This window comes from Lethenteron reissneri, chromosome 30 (genome assembly GCF_015708825.2).
Source record: "Lethenteron reissneri isolate LAM-NWPU_2019-01 chromosome 30, ASM1570882v1, whole genome shotgun sequence".
In the NCBI taxonomy this organism is placed as follows: Eukaryota; Metazoa; Chordata; class Hyperoartia; order Petromyzontiformes; family Petromyzontidae; genus Lethenteron; species Lethenteron reissneri.
In genome coordinates this window covers 8,441,007-8,457,969 of record NC_083808.1, presented here as the reverse complement: position 1 = coordinate 8,457,969, position 16,963 = coordinate 8,441,007, and the positions used below count along the sequence as shown (strand labels likewise).

Sequence of the window (16,963 nt, the reverse complement as noted above, 5' to 3'; positions counted from 1 at the left end):
TGGGGCTGGGTGGAGAGGGGAGGGTGGGGAGGGGCTGGGTGGGGCTGGGTGGGGAGGGGCTGGTCACCCCGTGGTGCCCTTATAAAACTCAACGTTTAACCTACTCACGCCGGCTTGTGCCTGCCCTCACAGTCGGGCATATTTGCGGAATACACCACGCCGCCGTTGACCCTGGCCATTGACCAAGCAACCCAACGTTCCTACCAGCTCCCTCCGCAGGAATGTGTTTCTTCAAAAGCAACCAGGCCACACGTGATAGCTCAACAAAGTGGCCCATCATCATTTTGACATTTATAGCAGCAAACTAATCTAAATAGTCTCAACGCACGTTTATAATCGTCGCTCGTGTATCAGCCAACCCTCCTGCGTCTCGTACCGGTATAGGCCACCATATACAGGAGAATGGCACCAGCGATAATCATGTGTGCAGCATTTCCTGGTCGTATAACACATGAATTCACGTGCGTACATACAGGAATACAACACCAGACGCGCACGACCGTCCAAGTCTCGGCGTCTTTACGAGCTCAAAAGGAGAGCCCCGTGTGTGGGATACGATCCCGTGCTCTTGTGGGATCTCTGTTCACATCCCTTAGCACTCTTCTCACCCGTGAATTGATGTTCCACGCACGTGCACACAGACACACGCACGCGCACTTGCACACACGGTTGATATTTGTGTGGAGGCACTGAAGCATCCCAAACAATGCTCGCAGCAAAAGATGTCACAGCCTTCAAAAAATAAATATCGAGTCGGGTGAGCCCTGTATCTTTTCATTTCACGGTTATTGACCCGGCTTTGTGGAGGTCTCAGACGCATCGATTATGGGGACTCGGCATTGATAGATCAGTGTGGGAGGCTGGCACAGTGGGTAACGCCTGTGCCTCACAGCAATAATTCCCTGCGTTCGATTCCCGTCTCGGGTGCCTTTGTGTGTGGATTCTGTTTGTTCTACGCCTGTTTTGCATGGGTTTGCTCAGGGTTTTCCAATTTTTATTCCATATCTGAATGTTTTGTTTCAATGTAACCGGTATTGGCAAATAATCCCAATGCTGGAAAATAACTGAATAAACAAATTTAATAACAAAGATTAATCTCCATTCTAATAGCAACTTATCCTGCCAAAACAATCAGTAACACAGCGAATAAGAATTTATGCATGTACTGTACTGTATAGTAAAACCCGGTGAATGTGGACAATTGCAGTGTCCAGTATACAAGATTGTAAGGTTGAGACAAAGGTAAAAGTGCAGCCCTGCGTTTCACTGCTACACGCAATTGTGCTTGTCACAAATGAACCACAATACCTTGCTGACCTCGTTAAGGAGCAAAAACATCAAACGAACTACGGTCATCCTCTCAGCAGTGGCTTTTGGCTAGCCATCGAACAAAGACGGTCACTGCATCGCATGGAACGCTCTTCCTCCCAATATGAGGAAGCCACTGTCCTTTTCCCGCACTTTAGATTAGCACGGTTGGCTACGCAAAGTGTGAAAGAAGTTCAACATACATACCAAGTTCAACATACATACCAAGTTCAACATACCTACAGTACATACGACTGGCAACAAAACCACACAGTGACCTCATGAGGTGTTGTGGACAATCGGTCATCTCCCGGGGTTTTCGGAGTGCACACACACACACACACTATTCTTTGCCACCCTCTCTCTCTTCTTCAACCTTCAAGTTTACCGAGGTGACGTGCTTCATTATTTACGCATTCTCGACACGTTCGATGATTTTTCTGCAGCGTTGATGGATTGTTCTCTCTCTCTCGAGGAATGCCAACAATGGAATGCGCACAGCGGTGCCGGACTTGAAAATCGTTGCTGGTCATGTGATCATGAAATAGTTTTGTGCGTGTTTTTTGGCGAGTGATTGACTGGCTGTGAATCGGAAGTTAATTGTGTTTCTCAATGTAAAGTAGGCCAATCAGCAAAATGCAAGATTTCACGTTGAAATTTCACAATTGAAAGCACATTTATGCACTCAGGATGGAAAATAATGATAATAATTATTAATTGCAGCACTTTGTCAATACACTGTTGGATGAAGGCCTTCCTAAGCCACGCCAGTCATGGGGTTCGTTTGACCATACTTCACCACACTGCCCAGTGTGGATTGGTGAAAGGGGAACGCAGGGCCAGGTGAGATATCACTTGCCCCTGGTAGTGGCTAGGCCCAGGAATCCATCTTAAGTTTTTGGGGTTTGCAGCACAGGGAAATAATCACTGCGCAATTGTTGCACATTCTTACGTAAGTCATTCAAAAGGATATGTTTAATTCCACATAACGTGCGTTACATCGTGTGTAATGTAACCCGTGTAATACATTTGACCCCGTGTACGCACCGATAAGCATATGGAAGTAATTAAGCCGATGCCACAACACAGCTGTGAGCTGCGAGTTTAATTAAATAGGTTTGTGGAACAAAACTGAAAATTACAGTATTACGCTACGCAACGTCGATGGGTGTTTGAATGTAGAGTGGAATGACGGAATGCTAAATACCATTGCAGTTTACGCAGCGTATGCTGTGAAAGCAGGTAAGAACCCAATGAGCTACAGAGTGGAATATTGTTTATTGTGCTGACATGGGCCCTGACGTTTAGAGGGAATGCTCTTGGCAAGAACATCTGGTAAACCGGCGCTATTTGTTTAGCAAGCCAGACTCTGCTGATGAGGTCCAGAAGGTCAAAACTAGTCCAGATCTTGCTTGCTTTGGCAAATGTTGCCAGTCAGCATAAGTGGAGAAGGCAAATAGGCTGATAGACTAAACAAATGTTTTATTTTTAATGTTGAAATACAGAACGGAGGTAGATTTATTAATTTTATTTCCATTTAGATAAAATATCTCCTACCCAAGAAAAAGGACCTGACGCAACAACATTACAAATATAATAGCAATCGGTATTAAATATTAATCATGGTATCAGTTATCTACCAACTTTCGCACCTCCGATGACTACGGTTGACTACGTACGGTGCGAAATAAGTTCACCATACGTACAGACATAATCCCCAACAGAACGTGAACCCAATGCAATATTTAGCGTAAGGAATTCTGACTTTGCGGCCCTTGGCACGTCAGCCCCGCATTCATCTCTTCCCCTGTGGTTCCTGCGCAAAAAGCGTGGCGGCAGGGTGCGTGCCGCCCGCCTCTGTCACAGACGGGCTGGCTGCCGTGCAGCTATTTAGGGAGACACAGCCCCCCACCCCACCACCGCCACCCCCCCCTCCAGCATTCCCGTTGTTTTGACTGCCAAGGGGCGGCCTCCTCCTCCTGGAGGGAGGTTCAGAGGTCGCAACCGGGTACCCGATACCCGTACTCTACCCGATACCCGGATACCCGGCCAGGTACAGGTACGGGTACCCGTTTGCAACCCTGGTGCGGCCGGGTACGGGTACGGGTAGGCCGTGAGTCACTGGTGAGTAACCGTTTGTCACTCATTTCGGGTAGGGTACGGGTACGGGTACCCGGCCGGGTACGGGTACCCATTTGCGACCCTGGTGCGGCCGGGCACGGGTACGGGTAAGGAATCAAAACCCGTTTGCGACCTCTGGGGAGGTTCGATCTGCGATAGCGGGTGTGCATGCGGGAATTATGGATTCCCCTGTGGCCAAAATAGGGCAACTCTCAGGGAGATGTGCCATTGCCATCATTATCGTCATCGTCATCTGTGGGGCGGCAAGGTGGCGGATGCAGTAGTAACACTCGGGCCTTGCAGCAAAGAGGGGCCTGGGTTCGATTCCCGACTCGGATGCACTTGTGTGTGGAGTTTGTATGTTCTCCCCCTGTTCTGCATGGGTTTCTCCCGGGTCCTCTAAAACAATATATATGCGATGTAACTGGTTTTGGTCAAACAAATCAATGCTGAAAATTACCTCCTACAAGTCGTGATCTGATCCCATTTGTGAAGGATGTGATCCCTGACATGCAATACCCCGGCTTCTACAAACTAAGCTGTGTCTGCGGCAGTAGTTACATTGGGGAAACTAAGCGACATGTCTCGGACCGTGTTCATGAATATAAGGCAAATCTGAAACACGGTAGAACCAATACCTCGGCCGTGGCTGATCATTGTTTTAATGCGGTGGGCTCACACGAAATTGATTTCTCTAAGACGAAGGTACTTTGCAAACCCACTGGCTATCAACAAAGATTTGTTCATGAAGCCATCCACATATACAGACACAGACACAACTTCGATCGAGAAGATGGGTACAAACTGAGCAATCATTGGAAGGACTTTATCAACCAGTTTAAGTCATAACTGGCTGTGATGTTCCCATCCTACCCACCTTCCGATGTTAGTTGTTATTTTCGGCTCTCTGATTTTACATTAACAGGTTAAGTTTTCCACACCAACACAGCCATCTCGCTCGCCGAGCTCGACGTTGCTGCTCTGCGATCTCCCATCAAGATGCTCATCTCTCACAGTAACATGGCCACCTCCACACACTCGTCGTGGATGTCGTCCTCCGATCTTACATGAACGTGCTAATGTCTCACATTTAACATCACTAGCCCCTATTTCGATTTAAAGCTTTCGTGACTGCAGGGATTCATCTTCTTGGTTCTTTCGGTAAAGTCACGTAGAATGGAAATAATAAAATAATAAAAATAAAACATAATAAAATAATTCTCACGACGTTTCGGCCACAACGCAAGCAGCCGTCCTCAGGTGAAGAACAATCATTCAGACTCTGTCTTCTCGACAGCCCTGTTCTTCACCTGAGGACGGCTGCTTGCGTTGTGGCCGAAATGTCGTGAGAATTATTTGATGATGTTTTATTTTTATTATTTTATTATTTCCATTCTACGTGACTTTACCGAAAGAACCAAGAAGAGGAATCACTAGCCCAGCCCACTTCGTTTATAATCCTTGGGTTACACCCATTTTAAACCTTTAAACAGTCTGCCTCAGCAGCTTACCCCCTCTCTATTTTCTTCCTGATGACGAAAGTTTGTGTTGCGATCGAAACGTCGTAGTTTAAAAAAAAAAAATTTTTGTTATTTTCTTTGAACCTACCTACGTGACTTTACCGAAAGACCCAAAGAATATGATTTCCTGCAGTCACGAAAGCTTTAAGTCAAGATTTAAGTGTAATCAAATAAACGACGCAATTTTATCTGTCTGGCGAGTGTCAAGAGGGTTGGATGCTGTGGTCGTGCTGTGATGAACAGCGTTAAGAGATGTGTCACGTCCACTGCGTGTCACCTACTCAAGCGGCAGAGTACAGGGTAGACTTTCTCTTTCTTCACCGTTAACATCCCATTCTCCGGGCAACGGCATCCCTCTCGATGTCTTCCACTCTTCATGGTCTCTTGCCGCCTCCATCCAGTGGGCTCCTCCAAATCGTCTCATTTCATTCTGTCATCAGCGAGCCACACAGTGCACACTGATTGTCTAATTTGCATGTATTTGTTATAAAGAAGAGCCATCGCCCAAAATGTTGCCTCATATGTATATTTTTTCCTTTTACGGCCACAGTGTCATTCATGAATGTATTGAGTAATTTCCATTTTGATGCCGAAGGCTTTTTTGTTTGCCGTATTGTATGTGAAAATTGTGCACCAGAGTCAGACAAGCATAAATTATGCTTTAATGCTGTGATGTTCTCATGGATCCTACGGTGACATGTAACCACATCACAATGTCAGATTGGTCGACAGGAAATGTTTCGTCTCTTTTATCTCCATTCAGAAAAAAAATACTGTGATATATTTATACTCTATCTCCATGTATAAAAGCTCTCAGATACCGAATTATTCAAATGTCCCTGCAAATGCATATTCTTAACTGGCCTGGCAAGCACTAAATTCTAGATTGTCATCCATGCAAAGCATTCTGCTGATGCCTTCAAAAATCAAACTCAATTCGGACTACAAGAGTGGCTCACAGCTCGCTGCCATGGAACAGGGCTTCAGCCGAGTGATGCCAAATAAGTGGCCTTGTGTTCCCATAGATTTAAAAATGGTAATTGTGCCCAAGAATCCTAAGCATGACGAGGGTTGCGGTACATGTCCCACCATCTGCCGTCATAACAAGCAGGCGCACGTGACAGTTCAACCGGGAATGCCAGTCATTAAGGCACAGGGCTGATGATAAGCAGACACCCTCTCCAACCGCCCACTGGTTTGGTGCCACACAGACCTGCAAATCTTAACACGATAGCAGTTTTCAACGTGTAGTCATCGTGCCTCCTCACTCTGTACGTTATTTTTTTTAATAAAAAAAATGCTTTGTCTCTTTTCTTTGACGCTATTCCAATTTGTGCTCCTAGGATCAGGAGATAAAATATTAATTTGAAACTCTCGCAGAGCGGTACATTTCCTGTGTGTGGCAGAGTGAATGGGCCCTGGAAGCAGATTTCAAACGACCCATATATATCTGCAAAAGTAGACAAGCAGACAATGTCTCCTTCACAAAGCTGTCTCCCCACATAAAACGCAATTTTTAACACAACCTAGCAACTCCCCTTCTGGGAGTGCATAATTTCAACAGAATTTAACCAATGAGTGCTGGTGAACTGCGAGATATAATAGGTCTCTTCATTTAGATACAGCTGTACAAGAAAATCCTGGACTGGTTTTCTCATTGTCTCAGCAGAAAAAAAAATCCATTCAGGTTGTGTAATTTTTTTGTGTGGAGAGGTACGTGAAGACGACGTAATTTGCACGCTTATCTATTTTTTTAAATTCATATTCTCCACAACGATGCTAATGATCATATTGTGTGATTTATGCACGAGCTTGCTTCACATGCTCCCGACAATGGAATGTGCACGTGCGTGTGCAAATAATAATCGGAGGCAGCTATAGGAATTGTGAACTGTGTGCAGGTTGACTCAGCGGGGAGTTCGCGTAACCATCCGCTGCTTTCTGATTCAAAGAGATGCATTTTTTTAAAACGCAAGAAAACATGTTACAAAGCGAAGCAACACAAAAAATATCGGGTGTTGGGAGAGAAGGGGAGGGGGAGGATCATTACTCCTAATTGGGGCCTTCACCAGCAGCGGAAGCTTCACACTTTCCCTAGAGGGCAGCTCTGAATACCAAGATACAGCATTGTTTACATTTGAAAATGGTCCTTGCAAAACATGGAGCAACTGTTGTATGAAAAATAAGAATAAGTTTTACTCTTTATGGCAATAAAACAGGTGTTAAGATTGCAACACAAGCAATCATCATCAGGTATAAATGAAATAGAAAGACAAATCTAGTATACTTGTGCTAGTATTTAATTTATTATTTTCTCTTTATACGTGACTTTACCGAAAGAACCAAATGTGTTAAGATGTTTAAACACCAAATAGAAACCTTTTGCAAGGGATCATGTCTACATTTGCCACGCGTACTTGTGGTGAGCATGCAAGAAAACGTTCACTGATAATAACAATATCTGCATTGTCTCTGAAACAGATTGGCCTACACCAGAGACAGCAGCCTTCTGCATGGCCTCGTCTCACCAGTGTCACACCAAAGAACCCCAAAAGGGTAGAATCTATTCTTATTGTTCATACTTTGATACTGCCAAAAAAGGTTCGATGATATAACTATTGTATTTTTAAACATAAAATATATATGTAGAATTTTTTAATACTAATTTCAGATACCCCCTCGAACTCCTAATTATTTACACCTCATATCTTGGCGGGAGGGATGTTGCCACAGTGGTGTGTGATGGTTAGCACAGTCGACTTGCAATCCAGAGATCGCTGCTTCTGTTTGATCTCCCGCCGTGGCAGCGGAATCAATGGTGCACCAGAGGTCGAAAACGGGTTTTGATTCCTTACCCGTACCCGGCCGCACCAGGGTCGCAAACGGGTACCCGTACCTATACCCGGCTGTACCCGTACCCTACCCGTATCCGGCCGGGTACGGGTAGGGTACGGGTATCAGGTACCTGATTGCGACCTCTGGGATGAAGCCATGTTGCAGGCGCGGGTGGGTTGATTCTAGGAACTTGAATTGTGAGAAGAGACAAGACGTTGGGAAATGAGTGACAAACAGTTACTCACCAGTGACTCACGGTCTACCCGTACCCGTACCCGGCCGCACCAGGATCGCAAACGGGTACCCGTACCCAGTCGGGTACGGGTAGCCGGGTATCGAGTAGGGTACGGGTATCGGGTACCCGGTTGCGACCTCTGCAGTGCACGTTCCTTCATTTCCACCTCCCCTCTTGTGCATCCAGCATTGTAACTGGGTATACCACGGCGAGTCGTGGTGGGGTAAAGTGTGGGTATGCCCACCCTCTACCAGGCGACCTTCCATCAGCAGTGGTGTGAGCAAACATTTGCAGGGCTGCTCCTTTAGCTTTCATTTCAGTGGGGCAATTTGAAGATTATCTGATAATCTGAAGCCAAAGGAACATCCCAGGTAACACATTTTCGAGTAGTCTCATCTTACGGCTGTAAAAAAAGAATCTACGGAATGAATTTGCACGAAGAGTTCTGCATTCAGATTGCTGCAGAGTTAAATTTCGATTTAAAGCTTTCGTGACTGCAGGGATTCATCTTCTTGGTTCTTTCGGTAAAGTCACGTAGAAGGGGAAGTAATAAAATAATAAAAATAAAACATAATAAAATAATTCTCACGACGTTTCGGCCCCAACGCAAGCAGCCGAACCAAGCAGATTCTGCAGAGTTATCACGCTATGGAGTGTTTTTTTTTTTAATGCAGCAGTCCGTCACCTCCCTATCTGAGTTGTTGGCAGTTATAGTTTCCAGATTCAAATTTACCACTTCTCTCACCGTCAACTTACAAATGTCCTGTCTGTTTTCGTAATGGCATATTCATACTTTAACGGGTTTCTCTAATGGAAATTGCAGGCCATTGTGATTTACAGGCTTGTGTGTACCTTGCTTTAAAGCGGTTGTATAAATTGTAAAAAAGAAAAAGGAAATCACCTCTATCAGGGATGCCTCCGCAGTGTGAAGGCTGTAAAAAAAAGTGGATTAAAGTACATTGTCATTACTTATCCTATTTACCGGAAAGGTGACCTTGACGCCTGCTGCAGCAGCAGCAGCCGATTTGCCGGGCGCTGTGTTTTGATGCGATCAGCGGATTCGCCTGAAGCCACTAAGGGACACCGTTGTGAACGCTTCCACGGCTGCGCAACGGACGGCGGAAAATTGGGCTCCCGATGTATATATATAAATAAATAAAAAGTGAAAACGCGTTCCCACAAGGAAAAAAAAACACCGAGACTGCTCTCCTTGAAGGAATTGCAGCGATTAATTAATTCCGCCGAAATTAACCGCTCCGTTTGCAAATGGGATGACCTTCAACGACGTTTTCATACGTTCCGGGTGTAATGCGAGGGCAATGCTGCCGCGACGCGTCACCGTCAACGCACCGGGCTTACAACCCAGTTGGCTCTCCGGTTCCATCTCCCGGTGGCGTGATCGTTGAAACAATGGTGCAATTTCTTTGTTTAAATCTCCCACCCCCCAAACTGTGGTGTACCTCTGTGGGCACACCACAGAGAGTCGATCAGCAAGTCGTTTATGGTGGGGTTCCGGTGTGGGGGTCCTGCCACATCTTCCAAGATGCCTGGCTCGTGTGGAAGAGTAGGCCCTTCCGCCAGTAGTGGCTTGAACAAGTAATTTCAGGGCTGCACCCTTTGCCACCTTTATCTTTATTAGAACATGTGTGCTTCTTGTGTTTATATTTAGTGATGCTACAATACACACCCGTCTCGCCTTAGGGGCCATCCATTTAGTACGTACGCATGGAGGGGGGGTTAACCCAAATGCGTACGCTTGCGTATGGGGGGTCTACTCACAATGTACGTATGCATAGGAAACGGGGGGGGGGGCGGTGAAGCCTCGATAATAATTTGTCTACATTGGCCTTGAAATGAGCCACAGTTCAGTTTCTTCAGCTGTCAGACAAGTACTACCGGGAGAAGTAGGACTGTGGGAGAGGTGTCACTCCCATGCCACCGTGCCCCTGACTGGGGCTATCACGCAGCACAGCAGTGAGTCTGACATAGTCTGGCTGTCTGCCCCATGGGTCACACATCCTGCAATCTGGCCTCGCTGCAGACTACCGCTGGCTCAAGGTTTTCGCTGCCGCAGGCCAGTGTCAAACGACACCAGCGCAGTCACACTAATGAGTCTTCTGACAGTGAGAACAATCAAAAGCTGGATGGTGATGATGATGATCACGCCAGCGACGCTGTGGATCTTGAGACGACGGCCCAGCAAACTGCAGCTATCACGCTGCTGTTTTTCAGAATGACATTGCTAATGCCTGTTGACGAAACCCCTATAATGCGTCACCTGTCCGACTGGGTTCAGTCGGCGTTTGAACCGAGCGGACACCAAACCTTTTTATAGGTTTTTTTCGGTAAAGTCACGTAGGTAAAAAATAAGAATAAAATAATAAATGAAAATAACTAAATTAAATCACGACGTTTCGGAGGCAACACAAGTCTCCGTCTTCAGGTGTGGACCGTCACAGCCAAATTTACTGTATCAAGTGATGTTGAATCCCAAATTACACTTCAGGGATGGGGGTCGTGGCTGTTCCTGGCATGCACATTGGGCGAGAGCCAGAATAGAACGCACGATGGATAATTGAAGGCGCTGTCATTACTCACTCGCCTTTTGCCGGTCCTAGGACGGGTGTATTGCAGTCAATCTGAAACTTGCAAGCGAAAAGCAGACCGCGACGTGATATCCACTGCATTAATGCGTGTGCAGTTTGTCGGGGCGCGGTGACACAGACCCATTTCATTTTAAGGTTACAATCCCTTATTTTAGTTTTTTTCAGTTATTTAATTTTATTGATTATTTTACCAACGTGACTTTAACGAAAAAACACCCAAAGAGTATGAATCCTTGCAGTCAGTTTCAAATCTAGAATCCCTTCTTCATCATGACGTCCTTTTTACTTTGATGTCTCAACAGCGTTACGGAGATCGCGTGATGACGTGAGGGTTCTGCCTTTGCAGTGAGGGTTGTGAGTTGACGTCGAGGAGGGGGGAGGAGGCGCCTCGCCCCCCCCCATGTGGAGTGACGTCAGCCGCTAATTATTATTAATGAGGGAGGCTGACCGACGTGGAGTGACATCACGCGCGGGACACACAGACATTCTTGGCTCATTATAGTAGGTACTGTAATTCTGTTCAGGGTTTAAATGTTGTGTTCATCATCGACTGTGTCACGACCACCCCCGACCACACTGCCCCGTCCCTTTAAGCCAACTCGCACTGCAGAGGCGCATCCATGCAACACAGAGAGAGAGAGAGGCTGCTTCTCTCATCCTCTCAGACAATTCCAGTCCAGTGGCAGCTGCTTCCAGTGGCAGCACAACGACTGCGCTGGCTGTCAGCTCCGAAGGCTTTTACCGCTGCAGGTGCTGCTGCTGCTGCGGTAAGCCTTGTGTCACGCACGCAGGAATTGCAGACTCCCCAGTATCGATGCGGCACCCCCCCCATCACCACTCGCTGTCCTTACGCCTGACAATCTCAATGAGTTATTACCACGGGGTTAGCCGCTTGTAGAACGACAGCATCCAAAATAAGAATTTTTTTTTTAAATGACACGGTTTGTTTGCGAGCAATTTCACTGCGGTTCCACGCCGTTTAGCCTCCTGCTGCCGGCGGCGGCTCGAGGTCATCGAGCGTGGCACTGCCGTCTCGCGGTGGTGACCCCCCCACCCCCTCCCGTGTGGTGGCCTGGCAGTGCACCAGGGCCAAGGGCAGGGGCTGGCCGGCAGCCAACTTCGTAGCCCCCCCCTCCCCCCCGAAATACCTCGTGGTGCAAAAGCAGGTGTACGATACGAGCACACACCTGCGCGCGCGCGCGCGCGCGTGTGTATGTTTGTGTGCGTCTTTGTTGTGGGGAGCTGGTGAGTGTCGTGGTGGTGGTGAGCTTCGTGGCGCAGGTAAATTCGGGGCTCTTTGACTTAGATTCTCAGCCACGGCTTGCGTCAGTAGGCGATTGTCTGAATCGATTGTTGGCCTCCCATAGGTCGACTCGGTCACAAAAGGTTACCTGGTAGGGTGTAAATATCAGAAACTGCAGAAACGGCGGCCTGCTGTGGTACTGGCCTCACCAACCCCTCGAGTGCCATGCTGGCCGAACAAAACAGCACTTGCCCCAATAGCCTACGTGGGCTACACGGGGGATATTTGTCTTTGTGTGCGCGCGCGCCACTGGGCTGGTTTGACCGGTTCCCCCCCCCCCCCGCTCATTGAAATACGCAAATATCGTGATAAAAATCTCTTCCAAAAACAAAAGAGAAATTCCCAGTTTCTATGTTGAGGTCGAAAGTTCCTCTTATTTTCGAAACTTCCTCTGAATCACGAATGCAGCATCTTTCACTTCAAACTTTAAAAAGCACTTTCGTCGTGACTTAATCTGCAAATGTTTATTGTTTTAACATTAGAGATACACATCAATCACAATTTCCATTAACGTGCATTTGATGTTATTCCGTGAATTACATCGTTTTAAAGTTTAACTTAGATTTACAGTGTTCTGTACACGATTATTCTCATAATTTTACATGTCCTCTGGTATTGGCTTAAAATAATATATTTTTTAAAGCCCTTTTTGAATCCACTGCTGGATGAGGCCTCCTCCACGTACAGTGTCAGATTGTGGGGGTTCTTTGACCACACTTCACACCGCTGGTCAGTGCGGATTGGCGAATGGGCGACGACCGACCAGCACCGGTTTAAATATCACTCTCCATCAGTTTAAATATCACTCACCACCGGTTTAAATATCACACACAGCCTCTGTCCACTCAAAAGTATGAATGGGTCAGGTCAGCCACAGATCAGGCAACCGTCATGTCACGTGGGGTGGGATACATAATTATTCATCAAATCACCAGGGGTGATTCTTTACACCCCGACGGCTGCTGTTGCTGCGACTGATATCACTGCTATTTATGCTGCTGCTACTGCTGATAATGACGACGATGATATTACCACTTTTGATAATCCAGTCATGATAATAAAGTGGATTTCAAAATATAGCTGAGCCATGGGAACGTGCACCGACTTTAGGAGTCAGACCTTTCACGAAACACCGCATGCTGTTATTGCCCTCTAGTGGAAGAACATAATTGCCCCATCGTGAACCGCTTGGTGTCACACTTCACTTAAGATATTCTGAAGTTTTTTGTTTGTTATTTTACCAGGTAAGGCCCACTGAGATGTGTAGCTGTTTTTCAGAAGCGACCTGGCCACAAATGACAGCTCAACGAAGTGGCTTATCATGTAGAAATGTATAGCAGCCAAATACTCTAAACGCACGTTGATTCTAAATGTAGAGGGGAAAACCGGAGGACCCGGAAAAAAATCCACACGACCACGGGAAGAGAGACACGCAAACTCCAAATATTATGGCGTCAGGGTCGGGATTTAACCCACGACCTCTTGTATACCAGACGAGGTAGTTAACATCTTCTTACAAAGAAGACTGTTATAAATGTGCAAATGTAACACATCTTACAGCTTACATAAAAACAATATGTAATTATTTACTGGCTTTTTCACTTTAGGCAAATATTTAAATTTGCCGTGCTAAATAGAAAAATAAAAGCCCTACTATCATAGTACAACATCGTGTTTGAATGTTATTGCGTAAACGATTATTCGAATGTGAATTGATAAAAAAAATACAGTTCTGCGTTAGTTGGACAGCTGGTTGGGCAATGACGACCATAATACTCCAGTCAGTGCCGGATTAAACTGGTGCGGGGCCTGTAGCATTATGTTATAAAGGGGCCCTAAATATAAGAAAACATTAATATTAAAACACACAAATGTTTCACTTGCATAGTAAAGTAATTGTATTTTTTCATTTGCTATACAGCCAGATAATATTTGAAATTGCTAACCGTAAACACCCAGTCGTTCGTAAACGTTGAAGGCAGTATAGTACTATCGTAATAGAGCAGTGCAGAATCACTGAACCGGAATTGATAGCTTGAAAGCATTTAGCGCGGGGCCCTTGAAAGTGCAGGACCTGTAGCAAATGTAGCTACTTTTGTTACTAGGATAATCCGGCACTGACTCCAGTTTAATCAAGATGCGGCTGAGCCAGAGAACGGCGGATTTGTTGATCGGGCAAGAGGGAGCAATGGACCACCACATTGACCAGAGTAATAACAATTTGGCCACGAGAGGGAGTCAAATGATTGACCAAGCATTAACGGGGCCAAACTGGTGTGGCGATGACAATGATGCTGGAACCTCTCTGCATTCTAAATTACCTCGCAATTGCCGAGCAGAGTTGCCACTTGTCCTTGGTTTCCCATCTGCCTTGGTTTTTTTTTATTGAGTGTCCCCTGTTTAGGGTATCTGTCATAGACCATCTCAAATAAAAGCCTCACTTTCGTCTGTGGCATAATACCTCATTTGTATAATAGTCCACTCAAGACAGTGCGGTCACATGTAGATCTCCCCTCTTCAGGGGTTGTGAGATATTCTTCTTCTCATTGTCCTGGTTTTTTTATTCAATCAATTACGATTAGAACGGTTGGCTACGTACGGTGCCATGGAAGTTCAACATACAGTCGGTGGCATCACTAGGGTTTGTGTCACCCAGCATGGTAACTCGTGGTGTCAACCCCCATGTACCTCCTCCCGTACCAGACTACACTGAATCCTTAGCAATGTTTGTTGTACTAATGTTACTCGTACATCGTAATTCCCGTATATCACTGAATGTAATGGCAATAGTAGTGGGGAATAATAGCCATGTTCTGTACTTTTGAGGCATAAGCAATTAGGAAATAACACTTGCTACCAAGGAACACAATTTTTTTTGTGACACAGTAATTCTTATTGCTCTATAATTTTGTATTGAACAAGGGCCAATATCTTAAGGAGAATGGGTGCTTGCCTGCAACGTCTGGCAGCCTGACTCTGCTGATGAGACACTGCATTCTAGATTTGAAGCTTTCGTGACTGCAAGTATTCATACTCTTAGGTTATTTCGGTAAAGTCACGTAGGTAAAAATTAAAATTAATAAAAGTAAAATAAAAATCATGACGTTTCGGAGGCAACACAAGCTTCCGTCTTCAGGTGGAACCGTCACAGCACAATAGCTGTATCTTACTTGATACAGCAATTGACTGACTTTACCGAAAAAAAACCAAAGAGTATGAGACACTGCGCCGCTTCTCGCTGGCAGCCCCAACAGTCTGGAACGATATCCCTCTGCACATTCGCAGCATCACCTCAATCGCCTTCTTCAAGAGAGACTTAAAAACTCACCTCTACAACCACGTGCTTTCGAGCGACTCTGAGCTTGTCTCCGCGCCTCTGAGTTGCGGCCACTATGTCTGCAAATTTGCGCGCGTTACAAATTGAACTATTATTATTATTGTACCGCATCAATACTGCTGCAATTATTGAATCCCAGAAGGCCGTAGGTCCGGTGGGTGGTGTCAAGGATACTTGTACATTTGATGCACCGGAGACGACACTGTCGTCTCATACTAAATGTGAATGCGCGTGCTGTCGCCCTCGCTCGTGAGTGCAGTCTGCAAGTTCACGTGCCACCACCGCTGCCGCGAGCTCATCCGACTGGACTGCCAGAGGCAGCGCTCCCAGCTGGGCAGCACCTCCGAGCAGGAACTCGACGAGGTGAGAGAAGCGGGCCGTGGGGGAAATGCTGCGGCAGGCATCGCCGGAGCAAGGGCGGTGGTTGGAGGTCACGCGGGGTGGTTCTACCCTGCGACCCCTTCCTCTTAATGCGCCCGCCCTTTCTCTACAGGCCTCTTGGGCTATAACAATAGGTGTTACCCTTTCTGGCAATACAACAGTTGTGTCAAGATGTTAAAACAGAATCCTTATTTAAGGAATCCTGTCTGCATTAGCCACACGTACTTGTGGTGAACATGCAAATAAAAACATGCTCTGATAATTACATATGGCATTGTCTTTGAAACGGATTGGTCCACGCCAGAGACAGCTTTCTTTAGAGACGAGTCTCAAACAGTGTTAGACCAGAGGGCGTCAAAAGGCGAACAGCACAAAGACAAAGCACTATCAGGGCATTTATAGCTTGGGGTGAGCAGCTACAATATGGGACCTTTCCTGGGGCTAGTTTTTAGCACTTTTTTGAGACTTGGCAACTGTGGACTGAAGCAAGTTGTTACGAGCGGCAGCGTGATTGGGGAGTGGTGGATGTCGTGTGCCGTGTTGGCCTTCACGGGTGCTACTTGCTAACAGCAATTTCCCCAAAATACTGTAATGCATATCAAAACAAGCTAAATCATTGTTCCTCACTCGTTTCCAGAGGGGGGGGGGGGGGGGCCACTTTCGCCGATATCGGTGTGAGGGCCGCCACACCGCTTGCAAGGGGGAGGGATGTTGTCACATGTTGTGCATTGCCAGGGGCTGTACGTCAGGGGCCGCATTAAAGGCCACCACCAGGGGCCACAGTGGCCCGGCCGTGTCATGAAGAACACTGAGGTAGGAGAACCGGGCGGTGGGAAATGCCGAGGCAGACATCACTGGAGTGGCCTGGGGGGGGGCACAGCCACGCTTTGGAGGTTGGGGTGGAGTTGTCCGACTCACGAAGAGTTCCCCGCTGGTTATTGGTTACATTGCGGATCGGATCGGTTACTTGATAGTTTCCTTTCATTGGTTCAGTATCCATACGAACATTTTCGATCACATATTCTGAACGTACACCAGAACACATAATGGACGCGTGCGTGCAGTGAAGGGCGGGTGCGATCATTAATCTGGAGAAAAGTAACAAGTGTGCACACGATTGCCACGGTTGGCTATGTACCGTGCGAAAGAAGTTGAACATATGTACGCACACAAACATTGGTGGGTCAGCCAAAAGCAATCACAGGCGTTAAGGACAACAATGAAAATGTAACTTTCGTGGCGACGACTTTTAAAGGAGGCGGAAAGGGCAGGGCGTACTGGGAGTGGTGGCTGTGTGGGCAGGGGGCAGCTTGTAAA

General features: G+C 46.6%; 1 protein-coding gene across 1 annotated transcript in view; it reads left to right on the top strand.

Moving 5' to 3' along the window:
- The window catches only part of LOC133349493 (ras association domain-containing protein 3-like), an 85,226-nt gene that overhangs the window by 29,662 nt on the left and 38,601 nt on the right, over window positions 1-16,963 (top strand). The window contains exon 2 of the mRNA XM_061562995.1: window positions 15,525-15,628. Within this exon, the coding sequence (XP_061418979.1) occupies window positions 15,525-15,628 (104 nt within the window). The remainder of the gene's footprint in view (window positions 1-15,524; window positions 15,629-16,963) is intronic.